The following is a 16,608-nucleotide window of genomic DNA, read 5'->3' on the forward strand; positions in this document are numbered from 1 at the left end:
AAAATTTTATTGGTTCGAAGATTTAAAAATTTCCAAGAATTTGACGTCATTTCTAAGAATTTTGGAGATTCCAAAAATTCGACGTCATTTCCTAGAATTGTCGAAAATTCCTGGAAAAATTTCTCGAACGATCTCCTTTCATATTATATTCTCCTAATACAAAATCGAAATTTTAGCCAGAAATTGTTGGACTTCACATTTCAGCAAATTTTTTCACATGTCATTTTTTTTCAACTTGTATAGGTTTTGATCTTGTATTTGATCAGGAGAATGTAATACTTAAAAATATGGAATTAAATTTTTTTTTAATGTTTACTTATTTTATACTTACCTATTTTATACTTATCTTTGAATGAGTTCTACTATATTGTCAATTATTATTCATTTTTTATCAGTTTTCTTAATTCTAAGAGAGTAAGGAATAAATAGGATGATAGAATAGATAATAGTATTGATATTTATTCCATATAATATACCATCTGGAATATCTCATTAATTTTTTATAATATTAAAAAATGTTTTAAATAGGAATTGAATAGTTTTCAGGAGGTTACTTTGTGATATTATTTCTTTATTTTTATGGACATGTGAATAAATTATCAGGTTCATCTTTATTTTTATACATGAAATCATGTATTTTGACATGTATCAATGTATTAAAAAATAAAAAATTTTTTGTACAAAAGTATAAATCATATTCAGTCGAAAAATTGTTAGTTTACGAAAGAAATAAATATAATCATTATAAATATAATTAATATAATAATAATTATATTAATATTAATTAATATATAATTTTCTTGAAAACTAATAATTTTTAATTATTTATAGTTTAATAATTTATTATATCTATAATATTCAACGTTTATCTGAAATATTTTTTAATATCTCTAAAAATAAGCGATACTCCAAGTTCTTACGTATAGGAATTCAATAATGTAATATGAATAGTAATTTTTTTATATATAATAACATTTTTTTATTAATAAATGTATTTTTAATCTATCTAAACTGTTTTTATAATATTTTTGTATTCTTTTGTAATATCTGCTAATAAATTATTTACATAATTTCCTTTATTAGCGATTTTTGTCATATAATAACAGATAGTTTCTAAGTGTAACGAGTTATTTTTAAAAATGACGATTTAATATCGTACTTCAAAATAATAATTTTTAAATTCTATTCTATTGAAATCATTAATTGTTATTATACAATAATTTATTTACTTATTGCTTTATATTAATTAACAACTATTAAAAAATTTATAAGCTATAAAATTGTGAACTTTATAAAACTTTCAATTAATCGTTAATTATATAATTTTATAATTTAAAATTTTAGAAATCTTTGATAATATAAATATAAATATAAATAGATAAATAGATAGTAGATATAAATATATAGCGTTGTAAAAAAATTAACAAAAGAATAATAACTCTGAAATTTTGAAACAAAATCAAATTTCAATTAAAAGTGCCAAATTTCAATCAAATGTAATTAAAATTTAAGTCAAACCAAGGTATCGATATTTTCTCTGAAAATACCTAATGATTTTTTTTAAATTTAACAACACTGCTATATAAAAGAGAAATTTTTGCAGTACAATTATATTTTATTTAGACACCAATGCGAAAATTTGTTTGACGTTTGCAAATTTATAACAGAGTGGCAAAATACGAATCTGAAACTTGAAATTTCGAAACTCTGCAATCCAACACAATTATTTTGTCTTTCTTTTTCCCCTAAAAACTATTATCTATTTCCTCAAAAACCGAAATCTTAACAAATTTTAAAATTCCACAAATTCAAAATCTCGAAACAAATTGATTAACACGAAAGCGAAAAGATAAAAAGAGACAAACGATAAAAAGAATACTTATTTTTAAAAAGAATTCGAAATTTCATAACATCTAAAAAAAATCATTATTACATCACTATAAAAACTATTTTCCATTTATTTATAATTTATTTCCAATCTTCTCGATCGAACACATATTAATTAATTCGATTCTCTATCATCTGTTGCTGCACAAACAATATAAATTTGTAATTAAAAGAAAGAATAAAAGAAAAAAATGTAATTAATCACTCTGACTTCTAAAAATAATCGAATCAAATGTTTCGCAAATATTTTACGAGAAGATCGATTGGAATTCAAATATTTATCATTCCATCACCCAGATTCTTCCTTCTCTTACATTCTTTTTAGATCGCAGATAACATGCCTTGCGAATACAAAAAGACAAGAGAATTCTCTCGGTTAACTGTACTTAAGTCACCGAGCAAACGGTTCTTGCTTTTTACGTTTCGTGTGTGCTCGTGCTGTCGGTGCGTATGGTGTTCGGCAACTGGAAAGGAAATCGATGGTAGAGGTCGAAATCACTCGCTTCGACTCTTGTGCGAGAATGGGAATTTCGCATGGGGCTTTCGAAATTTTTCGAAAGTTTTCCTTTTCTTCTTCTTTCCTTTTTTCCCCACCAATTGAACTCGATGTTTATTTGGTTTCTGATTGCCGATCATTTCGTTCGTTCCAATTTGAAGTTTGTTTGAAGCGTGGAGTGGTGGAATTTTTGGATCGCGTGGAATGTCGATTTCTATTTGGCAATCGTTTTGACTGGCTAAATTTGAAGTTTATTTGGAGCGTTGGAATGATGAGGTTCGAACATACTGGACTACGTTCATTCGAGGGTGTGAAATATTGAATTCTGGTTGATAATCATGGTAAATTTAATTGACTGAATTCTACTCGAAACGTAGAATGATGGGTTTGACAATTATTCTTTAAGTGACCGAATTTCAAGTTTATTCGAAGCGTGAAAAATAGTGAAATTTGAACTTGATTATGTTTATTAGAATACGAAATGTTGGTTCGTGATCCTTTACGTGATTGGAACGAGATTATTAGTGATAATATTGGTATATTAATTGCACTTGGTGGATGATTGACATCGAGGTAGCTGTTTGACTGATTGAATTGAGCGAACGATTGATGACAAGATATTTGAACTTTATAGCGAATCGAAATTGCAAGTTTTGATAGAATATGAATTAAGAAAGGAGTAAAAATCATTTTTTTGTTTTCATATTTCTAAAGAATAATGATAGATCTAAATAAAAATCTGTGAATTCCTTCGAAAGTGTACAACGTTTGCAATCAGAAAATTGTAATAACTTTGATCGTTACAAATTTTCATTCTGATTGAAAATAAGAAATGAATAGATAGAACTAAGGCAAGAATGTTATAACATGATCAGAAGGTAAAAAACATGATCTTGGGAATATCGAACATTGGCATGCAAGGTTAAATATAGCCATCGTGACTATAAGAGTAGAAGGCATAATAGTTCAATGCCATTTATTTTAAACGAAAATCCATTTTATCCTCGCTAATTTAACGATGGAAGAGCTTCGGGTATAGCTTCAAGAGAGCTATAAACACTCTCGTTCATGAGTCATGGGACGTTTTGACGAGAGGCAGGAAATTAAAAAAAAGGGAAGGGAAGGAAAAGAGGTATCTTTCTTCATCCTGGATTTATTAATGCACTCATTAGTAAAGTTACTTGGCATACCGAAATAATGGAAAGCCAAGTTGGATGTACGTGTATCTAAGAAATACATAGGCAGATGTTTGAGTAAATTTGTAACTTCCTCTGATTTCTAGCAACATAGAAGCAACTTGATAATACAATTACGTGATAAATTGAATTAGAAAATGATGCAAATTTTAAATGTTAAGAAAAATTTAAATTAAAACATTAAATGTGTTTTTCTTTTTATTAATATATTCATTCGTGTCATTCAATGTTCGAAGACACTCGTTCAATTGAAAACAGGTTGCAAATACTTTCATTTTAACGCAAATATATGTAAACATTTGAAACATAGAGGAAATTCTATCTTAAGATGTATATAATGAAGTATCCAATACAAAGATGTTAAGAAATATTATCGATATATCGCATTCGAAAGTTATCGAGAACGATCAAATATAATCAATAATGAAAATAACGAATATTTCGATCAAATTGGTGGAACGATATCTCGCATTTGCAGGCAACGAGATGAATTACAAGGGCAGCGGGAAGGTCCACTTCGGAGTGGACGATGTGTCCCTCTACGGGACGCCGAAGGAGGAGCCGGGCCCGGGTCTGCCGGGCCAGGAAGTCAAGCAGAGCTTCTTGAAGAATCAGCTTCAGGCCCTGTTCCAGCCTACGGACAACAAGCTGGCCATGAAGTTGTTCGGCAGCAAAAAGGCTCTGATGAAGGAACGAATCAGGCAAAAGGCTGCAGGTCACTGGGTCATCCATCCTTGTTCCAGTTTTCGGTGAGTCCTTCCAGCCATATACCAAATCGCTTCACCTTGACAGGCAACCGATGAGATATCGATTTCGCGTCTCGATTCCGGATGCTTTTTAATCATGTTCGATCCTCGATACATAATATTGTCAATTGATCGTGTGATGAACGATCTTTGCCAGGTTTTTTATAGCAGGGGATGGGTGATGAGTCCTTGGATTTGGATGGATTATAAACAGGTGTATTTGCCGAATTCCTTTAAATTATATAAAAATTTAAATGAAAAATTTAAAACAAATTATTACTAATTTAATCATTATTATTATTGTTATATTTTTAAAATTTAAATGTGTAAATTTTAATAAAATTTTAATCTTTTTAAACCAAAAATTAAATTATTAAATTTTTTAAATTAAGAAGTAATATTATATTCGTGATATAATTAAAACGTAAAATTTAATTTATTAACAATTTTATATCTAAATTAAATTTATTTCTAAAAAAAAAAAACTAGATATCAATAAGTTCGTCTAACATTTAATTTCTAAATTTATATTTTATTTCTACAAAAAAAAATTATATAAATTTAGCTCTCTTATTTTCGAGATCGTTAAATTTTTAAATAATTTCAATCAATCCTGATATAAAAGGAAGGAATTTTATCCCTGTCAAATTATTTTTGAATGCGTAGATTATTCTCCAATATTTGCTTAAAAACACGTATTAGTTAGATATTAATTGCCCGAAGATGATGTCTTCTAGTGATTTTATAAATCACTGTTATTTAAAATGAATGAAAATATTATAAGTTTTGCAGAGAATTTAAAGAAATTAGAGAAGATTTAAAAAATTAGTATATTTGGTATTTATGTAGAAAGAATTTTGTTTAATTCAAAAATCGAGGTTTTTATAAAATTATTATTAAATCTTAAATTTCTATATTTTTTTTTGGAATAAAATTTTCGACAATTTTATAAATGTACTGCAAAATACCGAAATTTTAAAAAACTGTTTTTAATACCATCAAAAAATAGATATTCAATGAAGATAAGAGAAAAACTAAAATTCATCAATAGTTATAAATATCTATATAATTGATTAATTTTGTTATTTAAAATTTTCGCTTAGATTTCTTACTCGATTTTACTCGAAAAATGAAAAATATCGAATATTTTATACATTTATATTTTAAACATTTTCACGTAAGTAACAACTCCCTATGGTGTTGGCCATCCCACATTAGGGTAGAAATAAATTTTAAATTTTTAAATTGCTTCTCAATTAATTTAAACGAGAAAAATAATTGGCTCATTCCTCTTCCTGTTAAACTATATTTATGGCTTACACGATCTTAAATTGCTATTACCTCTTCTGGATGTATCTTATAAGATTCTGTCTAAACTTAGAAAGGTGGTGTAACGGTTATTAATAGAGATGTTGAAGAAATTTATAAAGATTGCACAATCTCTATTTACGATGTTTATTTTTATAAAAACTTTGTTTTAAAAAACAACATAAACTGAAACGCATGCTTGATGCACTTTATATTTAAAATATTCGAGAAACTTTGAGAACGAAAAAATTCAATCTTGGTAAAAAATTAGCTTCTTATTAAAGTAAATTAACAATTCGATTGATACCTACATTTTGTTTAACACATATTATTTTTACGATATAATTTTTATGCAAAAAAATTCACTAAACCATAAAAATTTGAAATATATAATTGAAAACAGATCTTGTTTTAAATTGTCTTCATCTCTATATGAATTGTCTCAATGAATATTTAAACATCTACAAGAATCGATCATTTTTTTGAACCCAAATTTATAAAATTTCGTTCGAAATTAAGATTTCTCTAGTATTAGTATCCTTAAGCGAAATAAGACTTTGTTTATAACACGTCAATCTGTCCATATATAATAAATATTAACGAAGAATTTTCCAAAAAATATGACGAGCAAATTATATAAAAAGATTTAAAAAATATAATCTAAAATCCTACGATAATTTAAAGAAGAATTAATATTTCTAGAAAATTCGAAGAAAATTTCTTCTCGATAGAAATTGAATCGTGTATGTTTGATGAATTTGCGCGAGAAAAACAGAGCGTAGAGATGCGCATGTTGCGCATGTAGATTTTCTTCGATGTTCCCCCCCCCCCTCCCCCTCCCCCCTCTTTCTCTTCTTTTTCCTTTTAGTTCGATCTCTCAAAGCGACATTCCTCGATGATCGCTAACGAGGAGTGAATTTGGAGGATCTATCGCGCTGGTACCACTTCTGTTTGGCCTAATTATCAATTAAAACGTCTAATTAGAGTGGTTTGCTCCAAGTCCAAACCCGAATTGAACGGAACAGTTGTGTCGAAGGTTTCCTTCCATCGCGATTGCGCTGTGATCGGCTTTGACCCAGTTCACAATCTTGACGGAGAAAACAATCGATGATAAATCTGGCTATATCGAATAATATAGATAATTCTATAAACAACAGATTCCCCGGAGATTTTGTTTTCTTTCTTCGACTGGATATTACTTCACGTAATCTTTACGTATTCGAAAAAATTGCTTATTATATATACGAACCGTCATCGTGTTATTTTCACTTCCGATCTATCGATCTGTTAATTCGACTAGTTTTTACGATTATTCACCGGATATCTTTTTTTTACAATTCTTAAAAAATGCTAGAATTTCTTGTCTAAGAAATATCTTATTTTATCGTGCAATTATTCGTCCAGTCGAAATAGTTTATTTTCCTCCAGATACAAACGATCCGAGTTGCCCATGATTAACATTTTCTCTCTTATTTTTAATCTCACGAGAGATTTACTGTAACAAAATTACAGAAGGACATCAATTAACATTAAAAGTTACATTAAAAGTAGAACAGCAAGATTTAAGTTTTATTAATAATCGTTGCGAATCCTTTCTTAATAAGGAATCCTCGTAGCAATGGAGCGCAAAGAGTTCAAGTTTTTTTACGCGTATCAGGCACGTTGGAAAGAATTATAGACGCTCTGGGTATCCTTGACCTCCGTCTTCCGGGACAGGATAAAGCACTTTCCCATATCAGGGTCGAATTCCTGGTGTGGCTCGATCTGATCAACCGGAATGCATTTGTGTCGCGACACATTTCGAGGAAAGACCGAACAAAGAAGATATTCTTCTCCGGGGATAACACGTAACCATTTGACTCGTTTGATCGATTAATAGAACATGGTGGTCGCTTATGGTGGTCCATTTAGCTTTTTACGTGAATGACTTATAGCAGTGTTTCCCAATCTTAACTTTGATGTATGATTTGTTATCTAGTAATCGACACGATGTTGATGCATGAAAAGATTTATTTAACGAATTTGGTAATTTTTTTTTTTTATATTTAGTATAATAATTTATCAAGTTTTGGAAAAATATAATTTTTGTTCATCATTGTTTCTTCTTAATTGTTCTCTAAAATGTTTAAATTTCTTTTCTAAATTGGATACTTTATATTGGAATAAGGGTGTCTTTGATATCGATTTAACGCGTTTATGGACAATTTAATTTAGATTAGATTATGCTATAATTGGTGAGAAAAATGTTATCACAAGTAAATAATATATAATTAATATATAATAGAAGTTATATAATTTTTATTATTGTATTTTGTGTCTTCTGTATAAAATATTTATATTAATAAAGAGATAGAGAGATGAATTATTAAGGAGAATTTTGAAAAAAGAAAATAATATGTAGAATTCAAAAAGAGAAGAGTTTCTGTGACGCTTTTTTATGGAAAGATGTTGGTAGGAATGCTAGAAATATGTAGATTTTGTTTTTAAATCCATAATGTGTGTCTTGTATTTTTGCAGTTTTTAGCTAAGTCTTTTGAAAACTAAATAATCTAAATTATTTATTTTTTAATGAATAGTTAATTAATTCTAACAATGAGTTTTTAAATATTCTGTTTAAAAATCTAAAATCCAATCATATTATCCATAATTCTTTGCTCGATTGCCTCGATATAATTATTGAAATCAATAAATTAACAAAACTAGGTCAATCACATTTTCCTGAATTAACTTCATGTACAAATTATTTTTACTGCCATATATCCATTCCATTTTTATTAAAAAAAAAAAAAATGCGTTCGAAAGCATCACTATTTAATTAAAGATAAAATTAAATAATATATTTAACTAAAATTTATATTAATTATTTAAAAAGAAAATGTTTTAAAAGTTATATAAACGAACGTAATTTTCACGATATTTTCCAAATATTCCCACTAAACGCTTGAAAATTCTGGAAATGATTGGAAACAGTGACTCTCTTTGTTTCCTCGAGTTCAATGAGCCGATTGATCGAAAAATCTGAAGGATTCTCGAGGGTCATGGGTTTAATTGCCATGAAATTATCTATTTTTACGTTCAAAATTTTCTTTAATTATACTGATAATACAAAGATATTTCATCCTTCTTACGTGGACATTTCATTCGTATCAATGTTAACGATCCTGCTGAATTACAATTGCATGTACACTTGGCAACCATTGATCGGGAAAACGAGAGAAATCTTTCAATTATGCAGCCTTCGAGGAATACTAATCCTTGTTCTAAATATACATGTATACAGGAATAATGGAGAGTTATCAATGAATAATTAATGTGATAGATTTGTATTCGACTCGTGATGATATTTTAAGCGTAATTCAGTTTATTTATGGATCTTTGGAATCAACGTTTAATGAAAGTTAAGTTAACATTAACTGTTTCCCAATATTTTAATGTCTCTAAACAATTCAAAAATTATCCTCTCGCTTATTCTTTCTTTTTCATTCGCATTATACTTCATATTTCATGTATCGAGTAACTTATTTTTCCCGTTTATTTAATAATTAAAATATTTCAAAACTATTGATTTTCCTAAACATCGATCGAAAAGATATTATAAACAATTGCTCTGTAAGCAGGAAACTTGCTTCAAACAATTAAATTACAAATTAAAAAAAAAACTTAAAATTTATCCAAAATACCTTAAAATAAAAATCAGAATCACAATTCTCCCCGAGAATTCCTGCAAATATCACAAGCAAAGTCAGAGTTTATAGAAAACGAGAAGAGTTGAAGGGCCGCCATATTGTCACGTGACAGATAGAATAAGCGCGCGTTTTTCGAGGATCGTTATAAATATCGCCGTGATAATTGATCATGCATGAGGACCTTATTATTTTTAGTTGAACTTTTAAACGAGCATTTAACATATGTGGTTTCTAGCGAGATCAGAGGTTATTTTTATAGTTGGAATCCCGTCAACACGCGCCACTTCCTGGACTCGAAGAATCAGAATAGATCTTGTTGATCTATCCGAGAAGGAAATCCAATAATTTGCGAGAATTCAATGGAGATTCCGGGAAATTGGAATGACAGATGGGGATCGTTTCAAGTGTAAATCTTTTTAATAGTTTAATTTATATTAATAGCATTGTCTTGGATACTATTGGATAAATGGAACGACAGGTTAATTATTCTGGCTTATATTCATACTAATTTGCTTTGGCAGCTGGAAATCATTTAAAATTTAAATCTTCTTAAATATCGTACCGTTGGCAAGAGTTGTTAAGAAGATTAGCTGTTATGGTTTACACACACACACACACACATATATATATATATATATATAAGTGCATCAATAGTTGAAGATCGCCTCGATCATGTGTGTTTTCAACGTGTTTCTCGTGTAAAATAAGCAAAGATAATTTTTAATTTTCTGAAAAAAAAATTGAAAAAAGAAACAGGAAAAGATTAATTTCCTGGAACATCTATTCAATCTGCACAATAAGTTTCAATAAGTTTGCGATTGAAAGATATTTATTCCCCATTTTGTTAAGATTTATTATCTAAATCTGTGAATAAAAGTCTTGTATTTTTCTGAAAATTAAAATAAATAGATTTGTTAAAACATCCAATATCTTACTGTTTGAATATTTGAATTTATTTCAAAATTGATCTTATTAATAATAGACTTTTAATTTTTTTCTTTTGTACATCTTTTGTATATATATATATTTTAAATAAATATCATTTTTGATATGTATATTCACTTTTCCAACCAAATTCCAGTTTTCTAAATAGAATAGAAATAAATATATCGATGCGAAAATTTTTAAATTCCGTACAATTTTATCCTTTTGAAACAGAATTTTAAAGAGAAAAATACTAATTGTTCTTTGAACAGTGTCCAATCGTTTCGGTCATTGAAATCGACCGGTATATATATATATGTAATTAATGGAGCTGGATCGATGGCGTAATTCTACTTTTATGAATTAATGCTTTACCAAAGATTCATTTATTCACGATTCATTTGAAACTGGAATATGAACGCGATCTTTTCAACGAGCTATGAAAGCACGTATTTTTTTTTTTTTTTTTTTTTCAATGAACCGTGGCTCAAATTTTACTCGAGTTAGTTGTTGTCGAGAGAGAGAAAAAAAAAATACTGAAATTTTCGATAAAAATTGTCTAGTACAGCGATTCTTGGAATTAAATTTTAAGAAGAAAGAAAAATAAAAAAAAAATTTTTTTTTAGAAAATTATGCAGAGAATTTTATGCATTATGATAATTGAAGGGAAATGAGATATTCTAGGAGAATTTTTGAATAAAGAGGATCATTGTGTTTAATAAGAGTTTACGAAAGAATAAAAAGGAATGATTGTTAAGAGAAGAAGAAGAAGAAGAGAAAGAAAATATACGAGAATTGTATAACATGATATTTTTAGTATAATAGTATTTTGGTGTATTTTGAAAATATTGTTAATATTGATATTATTTCTTTAGAAGAAACGTAAAAAATACGAATCTTATATTTGGAATTAAAAGTTTGTTAATAAGTCAATTATTTGAGATTACCTTTAGATTTTTTCAAATTCTTGGAATTTTTTATTTTTTATAAAACCGAAAGAAACTAACTATGTCTAAATGATATAACAAGAGATTTTCATCTATTAATAAAAAAAAAGAATCTTTTGTGAAATTAATATAAATATTAAATTTAAAAAATATTTTAAACAATAAGAATGCATAAAATAGTTCTCAAATTTCCATGATCTTGATTTATAATGATTTATAAAAGTATATATATATATGAATATATGTAGAATTCCAATTAAAAGAAAATCCTTAAAATTTTTAATCTGCAAATTAAATTTTGATCCAATTCCGTATTTAAAAATTATAAATATTAAAAAAGAACCTCTGAATATAAGAAAGTTATCTGCCTCTCTAAAGATTTAATCTTTTCAGAAAATGAATTGTCTCCTGAGGAATTAAATTTTATTAATCAAAAGTAATTTTTGAAAATGAACACCCACGTTGAACCTTTTTTTTTTTTTTTATTCCTCTTGACAATTATCATAAACCCTTTACTCTTGGAAAGGATTGAAAAGAAAAACCCTGTCCCTTTCATCTCTTCAAATATTTCGTTTAAAACAATACATTAAAAATTACCTAATTTAAAGAGAAATTGAAAATGTGAAGAGGAAAAATTTATAAAAATATATTTCTACTTCACTACTCCGTGCCATATTTTAATTTCTAGGCCTTCTCAATATCGCTAATGGCCCGCGAGGATAGAAGAACGAAATAAATTCACGGGATAGGATCGAAAGCGTCTTTCTTTGCGAGTCTTTGCCTCGTTTCAAGCTATCTCGAGACTACTAAGTACGTATTCTCGTTCCGGCTGACAATGAGATAAAAGGAAAGATTGTACCTGAGGAAGAAAAATATTTGCTGCCTCCTCTTTTCATCAAGAAACGAGCGATGTAATATTTTTAAAAAGTTACGATTTCCGTTTTACGAAACGTCTATAATATAAGTCTCTTGTCGTCTTCGATTTTCTAATTCATCCCGATTTTTAATAGAACATTGACGGCAGATTATCTGGAATTATAAGAATATTGTCATTGGAAATAAAAGTTCGATCGAAATGGAAATAAAGAATATAATAGTCGGGTAATAAGTTGCTTATTGTTTCCTGTACGCGCGTAAAATTATTCATTTTCGTTCAATTTCATTTTTCATTCAAGCCTGTCTGAGATGTTCACAGTGTGTTTAAAATGATTTACGATTATGCAAATTAACAATTCTACTTTGCAGTGAAATGAGCAAAGAAATAAAATTTGCCACAAGATATAACTTGTTAAAGATTTACGACAGTCTCTTCTCCGAGTGTAAATTCTTTTAATTATTTTACCAACTTTAAATATCCTCTCGTAGATTTCAAATATTTCTTTTAACTTGCGTGAAAGCGAGTTAATATCTCAAAAACATTTAAAATGGAAGATAATAATATAAACGATTTCATTATATACAAATTTCGAAAGATTAACGAACAATTGTTATACACAATGTATCTAATTTTTTTTCAAACAATCAAACAAAAGTATCACACGTAGTAAGATACAGAATTATAACTCTCGCAATTTCTATTTCGAAGATTAGATGAAAATTCAATGAGAAATTGAATCGATCTTAAAGGTAAAACTATTGTGTCGAACGAAAAATCTGATGATTCAATAGAGACCTCACATTTGAGAACATCGCAAGAGGACAAAGAGAAGGCAGATTAAGTGATGTGCTCGACATAATGGTAGTTAAAATCGTGGCGACCGGCATCAGCTGTAAGAATGATCTCAGAATAATCATCCGATTAAGCGAGAGAGGCTACTATGTCACTGCGGGCACGTTGCTTCGAGAATCGCACGTGTCTCGTGTGTATATTTCGTGCTACGCGAACAGATAAACGTAAATTCAACGTGTTTTCAAAATATGGAAAGTTTGGCTACGTTGAGTTTGAGAAAAATTCTTAGAAATTCGTTCGAGTTACACTATATTTTCATAAGAGAGAATTTTTTGTAATTTTTATTTTAGAAATTTATATATAACCTTCGAATTCGAAAATCGAAAGGTGAAGGAATTCGATAGAATGAGATTTTTTTTTTTTTTTAAATTTTGATCGAAGTTTGAGAGGTCGTAAAATTAAAAAAATAATGGATTTTTAAATTAATATTTTGAATGTTCTTTGAAATTATTAGTTTGCTGTAGAATGTATTGGAGTGCAAAATTCTTAAGTTATTATTAAATTCTTAAACAGACACTGCATTCCTCTTTTAAGTAAGAATCTTGTTGAAAATTTATATTATGTATATGATATTAATTTATTATAAATTTAAATATCGAGAAATTGTGAGTGAGGGGAAATTTGTGGAAATATTTTTCTATACATTCATTTCATTTAGGGAAAATTATCTGTATAATTTATGCAATCATGTTCGTTTGATTTTTTGGGATTTTCTTTTCCGTTCAATCGAATAATCCATCCATAAATCCTTTTGAACATACTTTGAGATACAATAATTGTCTTTGTAATGCAATTTAATCAGAATTAACATACAATTGCGGTGTCTTAATCTGAGAACAATGACGATATTTAATCCGTAATATTCTGTGTCACGAATAATTACGAACGAACAATTGCGAAACTTGGAAACTATCAAATATTTTTCCCTTAATTTCGATTTAAATTAACATTTTAACCATTTTCACACGGAGGAAAAAAATGCAAAAATGTTCTTTTTTTTCTTCTTATGATTCATATTTTTAGAATTTAAAAAGAGGACGAGTTTTTTAAGGAAAATTACGTCATACTTAATATAAAACATTCCTTATTGCTTCATACAGTGGTTCAATTATACAGTGGTTTATAATTTTAACAGTTTGACGCAATTCGTAGATGAAATATTTTTCTTAGAAGAATAACGTGTCGGTGTTATGATATATTCATTTTTTAAATTGATTTTTCATATTCGATTATCGTGACAGCGTTAACTGTCAATTCGATTATAATAAATTCTTGGAATTTTTGTGATAATTTATGTGATATTTGTAAACGGATGCGTAATAAAAATGCGAATTTTGTTTATAAAATTTATGCATATATTTTCAATACATTTGTCTTTTCGTACTTTTGAACGAATGTCAAAAAATTTCATAATCATGATACATGAATAATTCCAATAATTTCTAAATCAATCTCTTAATATTTTTATTTCTCGATAGATCTCGATAGAAAAAAGTCTCTAAGTCAATATTGGAAAATCTTCAATTTTAAATAAAAGTTCAAAATTATCGCGAAATTTTATTATGAAAATATTCTACTCGTTGGTAAATAAAGACACAAAATTTTCCAATCGTAAAATTCCCCAAAACAAAACAAATATATTTTTCATGAAAATCCTTTTCCATCCATCGTTTCAAATCGTTAAAATCTGGAAAAAATTCATTATCGATTAAAAATCAGAGAGAAACAAGCGCAGATCTGATAAGAAAAGCGTTTCAATCACAAGCGATCCATTCGCGTGGAATGATTAGGCATCGCGACGACAAGCGTCATTAATACGTTTCGCGCAAGACAATGCATATCGTATCTTGGCTGGTTCACATTCGCGCATTCCCCTGGGTCAATTAAGACGTCTCGTGGCTATTCTATCATTCCCGACCCTGGCTGTTGTGCAATTCCGCGTTCAACGCGCACGATCTAACCAGCTCGTCTATATATTTCCATAGAATTCTCGCGAATCTCTGTGTTACACGGGCTTAATTATCATATCTCGTTGTGTTTATCGTTCATTGGAAGATCGTTAAAAATTTCAACGAAACATACGTTTCCTTGTTCTGTAATCCTTGGAAGAAATACAGGTAGAGAGATCTGTGATTTAATCCGAGTGATGATTAATTCGATCGATTAAGCGACGATTTGTGAAAACTTTTTTTTGTTTTAAGATCGTTTGTTTGGCAAGTTTTCGTGATTTTATGGAAAATTTAATAATTTATTAAACTGGTAATTAGTTTATTTTTGAGGGGTGATTTATCGAATGATTGGATGGCTCTTTTGATTAATTATATTGTGATTAATTGTTGTTTTTTGAATGGAAATATGAATGGATGTTAGTGAAATGCTATAAATCAATATCATAAAATTTTAATTCATCATCTTCCGTATTTTGTAATTCTTCTGAAATTATTAATTTCCGCTATCTTTTATGCAACTTTCGACAAAACAAGGAGAATATTTAAAATTTTTAAAATAGATTTACGTTCTAAATTCTTTTTAATACACAACAACAAATAATTAATCTTGCAGTATAATTTTTAAACATTTAATAATTTGATAAATTACTGAAGTAGATTGGTATACATAATTAGTACGATGCTTAAATGATGTAACGATTATACCTAATAAATTTGCTCGAGTCTTAATTCTTTTTTCGTTCTAAAATATCCACGAACACGGTGCTTCCATCTTGCGTTCGCTGGTATTTACGATACGTTAATGGCTCTTAAGAAGTGGAAAGGAGGTGGAAGTCCCTCTGGACTACTAATTAGAATTCACAGTTTCTTACCTAAAAATAATTTAGCTGGAAAAAGGTGGAATAAACAGGAAGAAAATCCTTAATCTCGAGAATAGCGAAGATATCACGTACGATGTTATGAATTTAATATTTGGCATTCACAGTTCTCTATAATAATTGTTCATTTTTACGCAATTTATAATATATTGTCGCCCAATTCTTAAACGTTACGATCGAAATATGACGATTCAACAATTAAATTTAGATTTATTTTAATGTTCCAATGTTTTTCATTAATAATAAAATATTCGTTTAAAATATTAATTCTTTTATATATTTCGTACAAAAGACTTGATTTATTATTCAAACCTGTTCGTAACGTGCTTTTACAAAGTATTTATTATTCCTTTTAATTTGTACTTTTTAATATATATGAAATACGAGACAATTTAAGATTGAATTCTCAATAATTAACAATTCCAATCTAAAATCAATCTAAACGATTTTCCATCGTCCATTAAAATAAATTATATACAATAATTTCATTCTCCACTCTAATAACAGAAGAATTGAAAATTTTCGATCATCGACCTGCCTATTTATTACAATATTCCTCTCTCCACCGAATTTGAAAAACGAAGGAAAGAAGGGGAAATTAGGCTGATTTCGCCCGATTGAAACTGTTATTATGGAGATTCGTGGAACGAGACTCGAAAGCGGAGTGTTGCTTGTTCCTAACTGCACGGCCTATCGAGTTTTATTCCGGCGATCAATTAGGAAAAACGCTTAAGGGCGGAATGGCGCGCCATTTTCGCTAATGCCTACCTGTTTGTTTCATAGTTGTTCGCCCGTCTGAATTATAATTACCGCAGAAAATTGTTTTCCGCGTCCCTTAGCAATGATAACGGACGATCAAGGA

General features: G+C 28.4%; 1 protein-coding gene across 4 annotated transcripts in view; it reads left to right on the plus strand.

Annotated features, from left to right (window-relative positions):
* The window catches only part of Ih (hyperpolarization activated cyclic nucleotide gated potassium channel Ih), a 130,971-nt gene that overhangs the window by 58,117 nt on the left and 56,246 nt on the right, over positions 1 to 16,608 (plus strand). For all 4 annotated transcript variants that reach the window (XM_086914770.1, XM_086914771.1, XM_086914772.1 and 1 more), the window contains exon 3: positions 4,058 to 4,328. In XM_086914770.1, coding sequence (XP_086770896.1) covers positions 4,058 to 4,328 — 271 coding nt within the window. The remainder of the gene's footprint in view (positions 1 to 4,057; positions 4,329 to 16,608) is intronic.

Source organism: Apis florea, unplaced genomic scaffold, assembly GCF_048593485.1.
Source record: "Apis florea isolate Af1SG1 unplaced genomic scaffold, ASM4859348v1 contig_3741_pilon, whole genome shotgun sequence".
NCBI classification, from domain to species: Eukaryota; Metazoa; Arthropoda; class Insecta; order Hymenoptera; family Apidae; genus Apis; species Apis florea.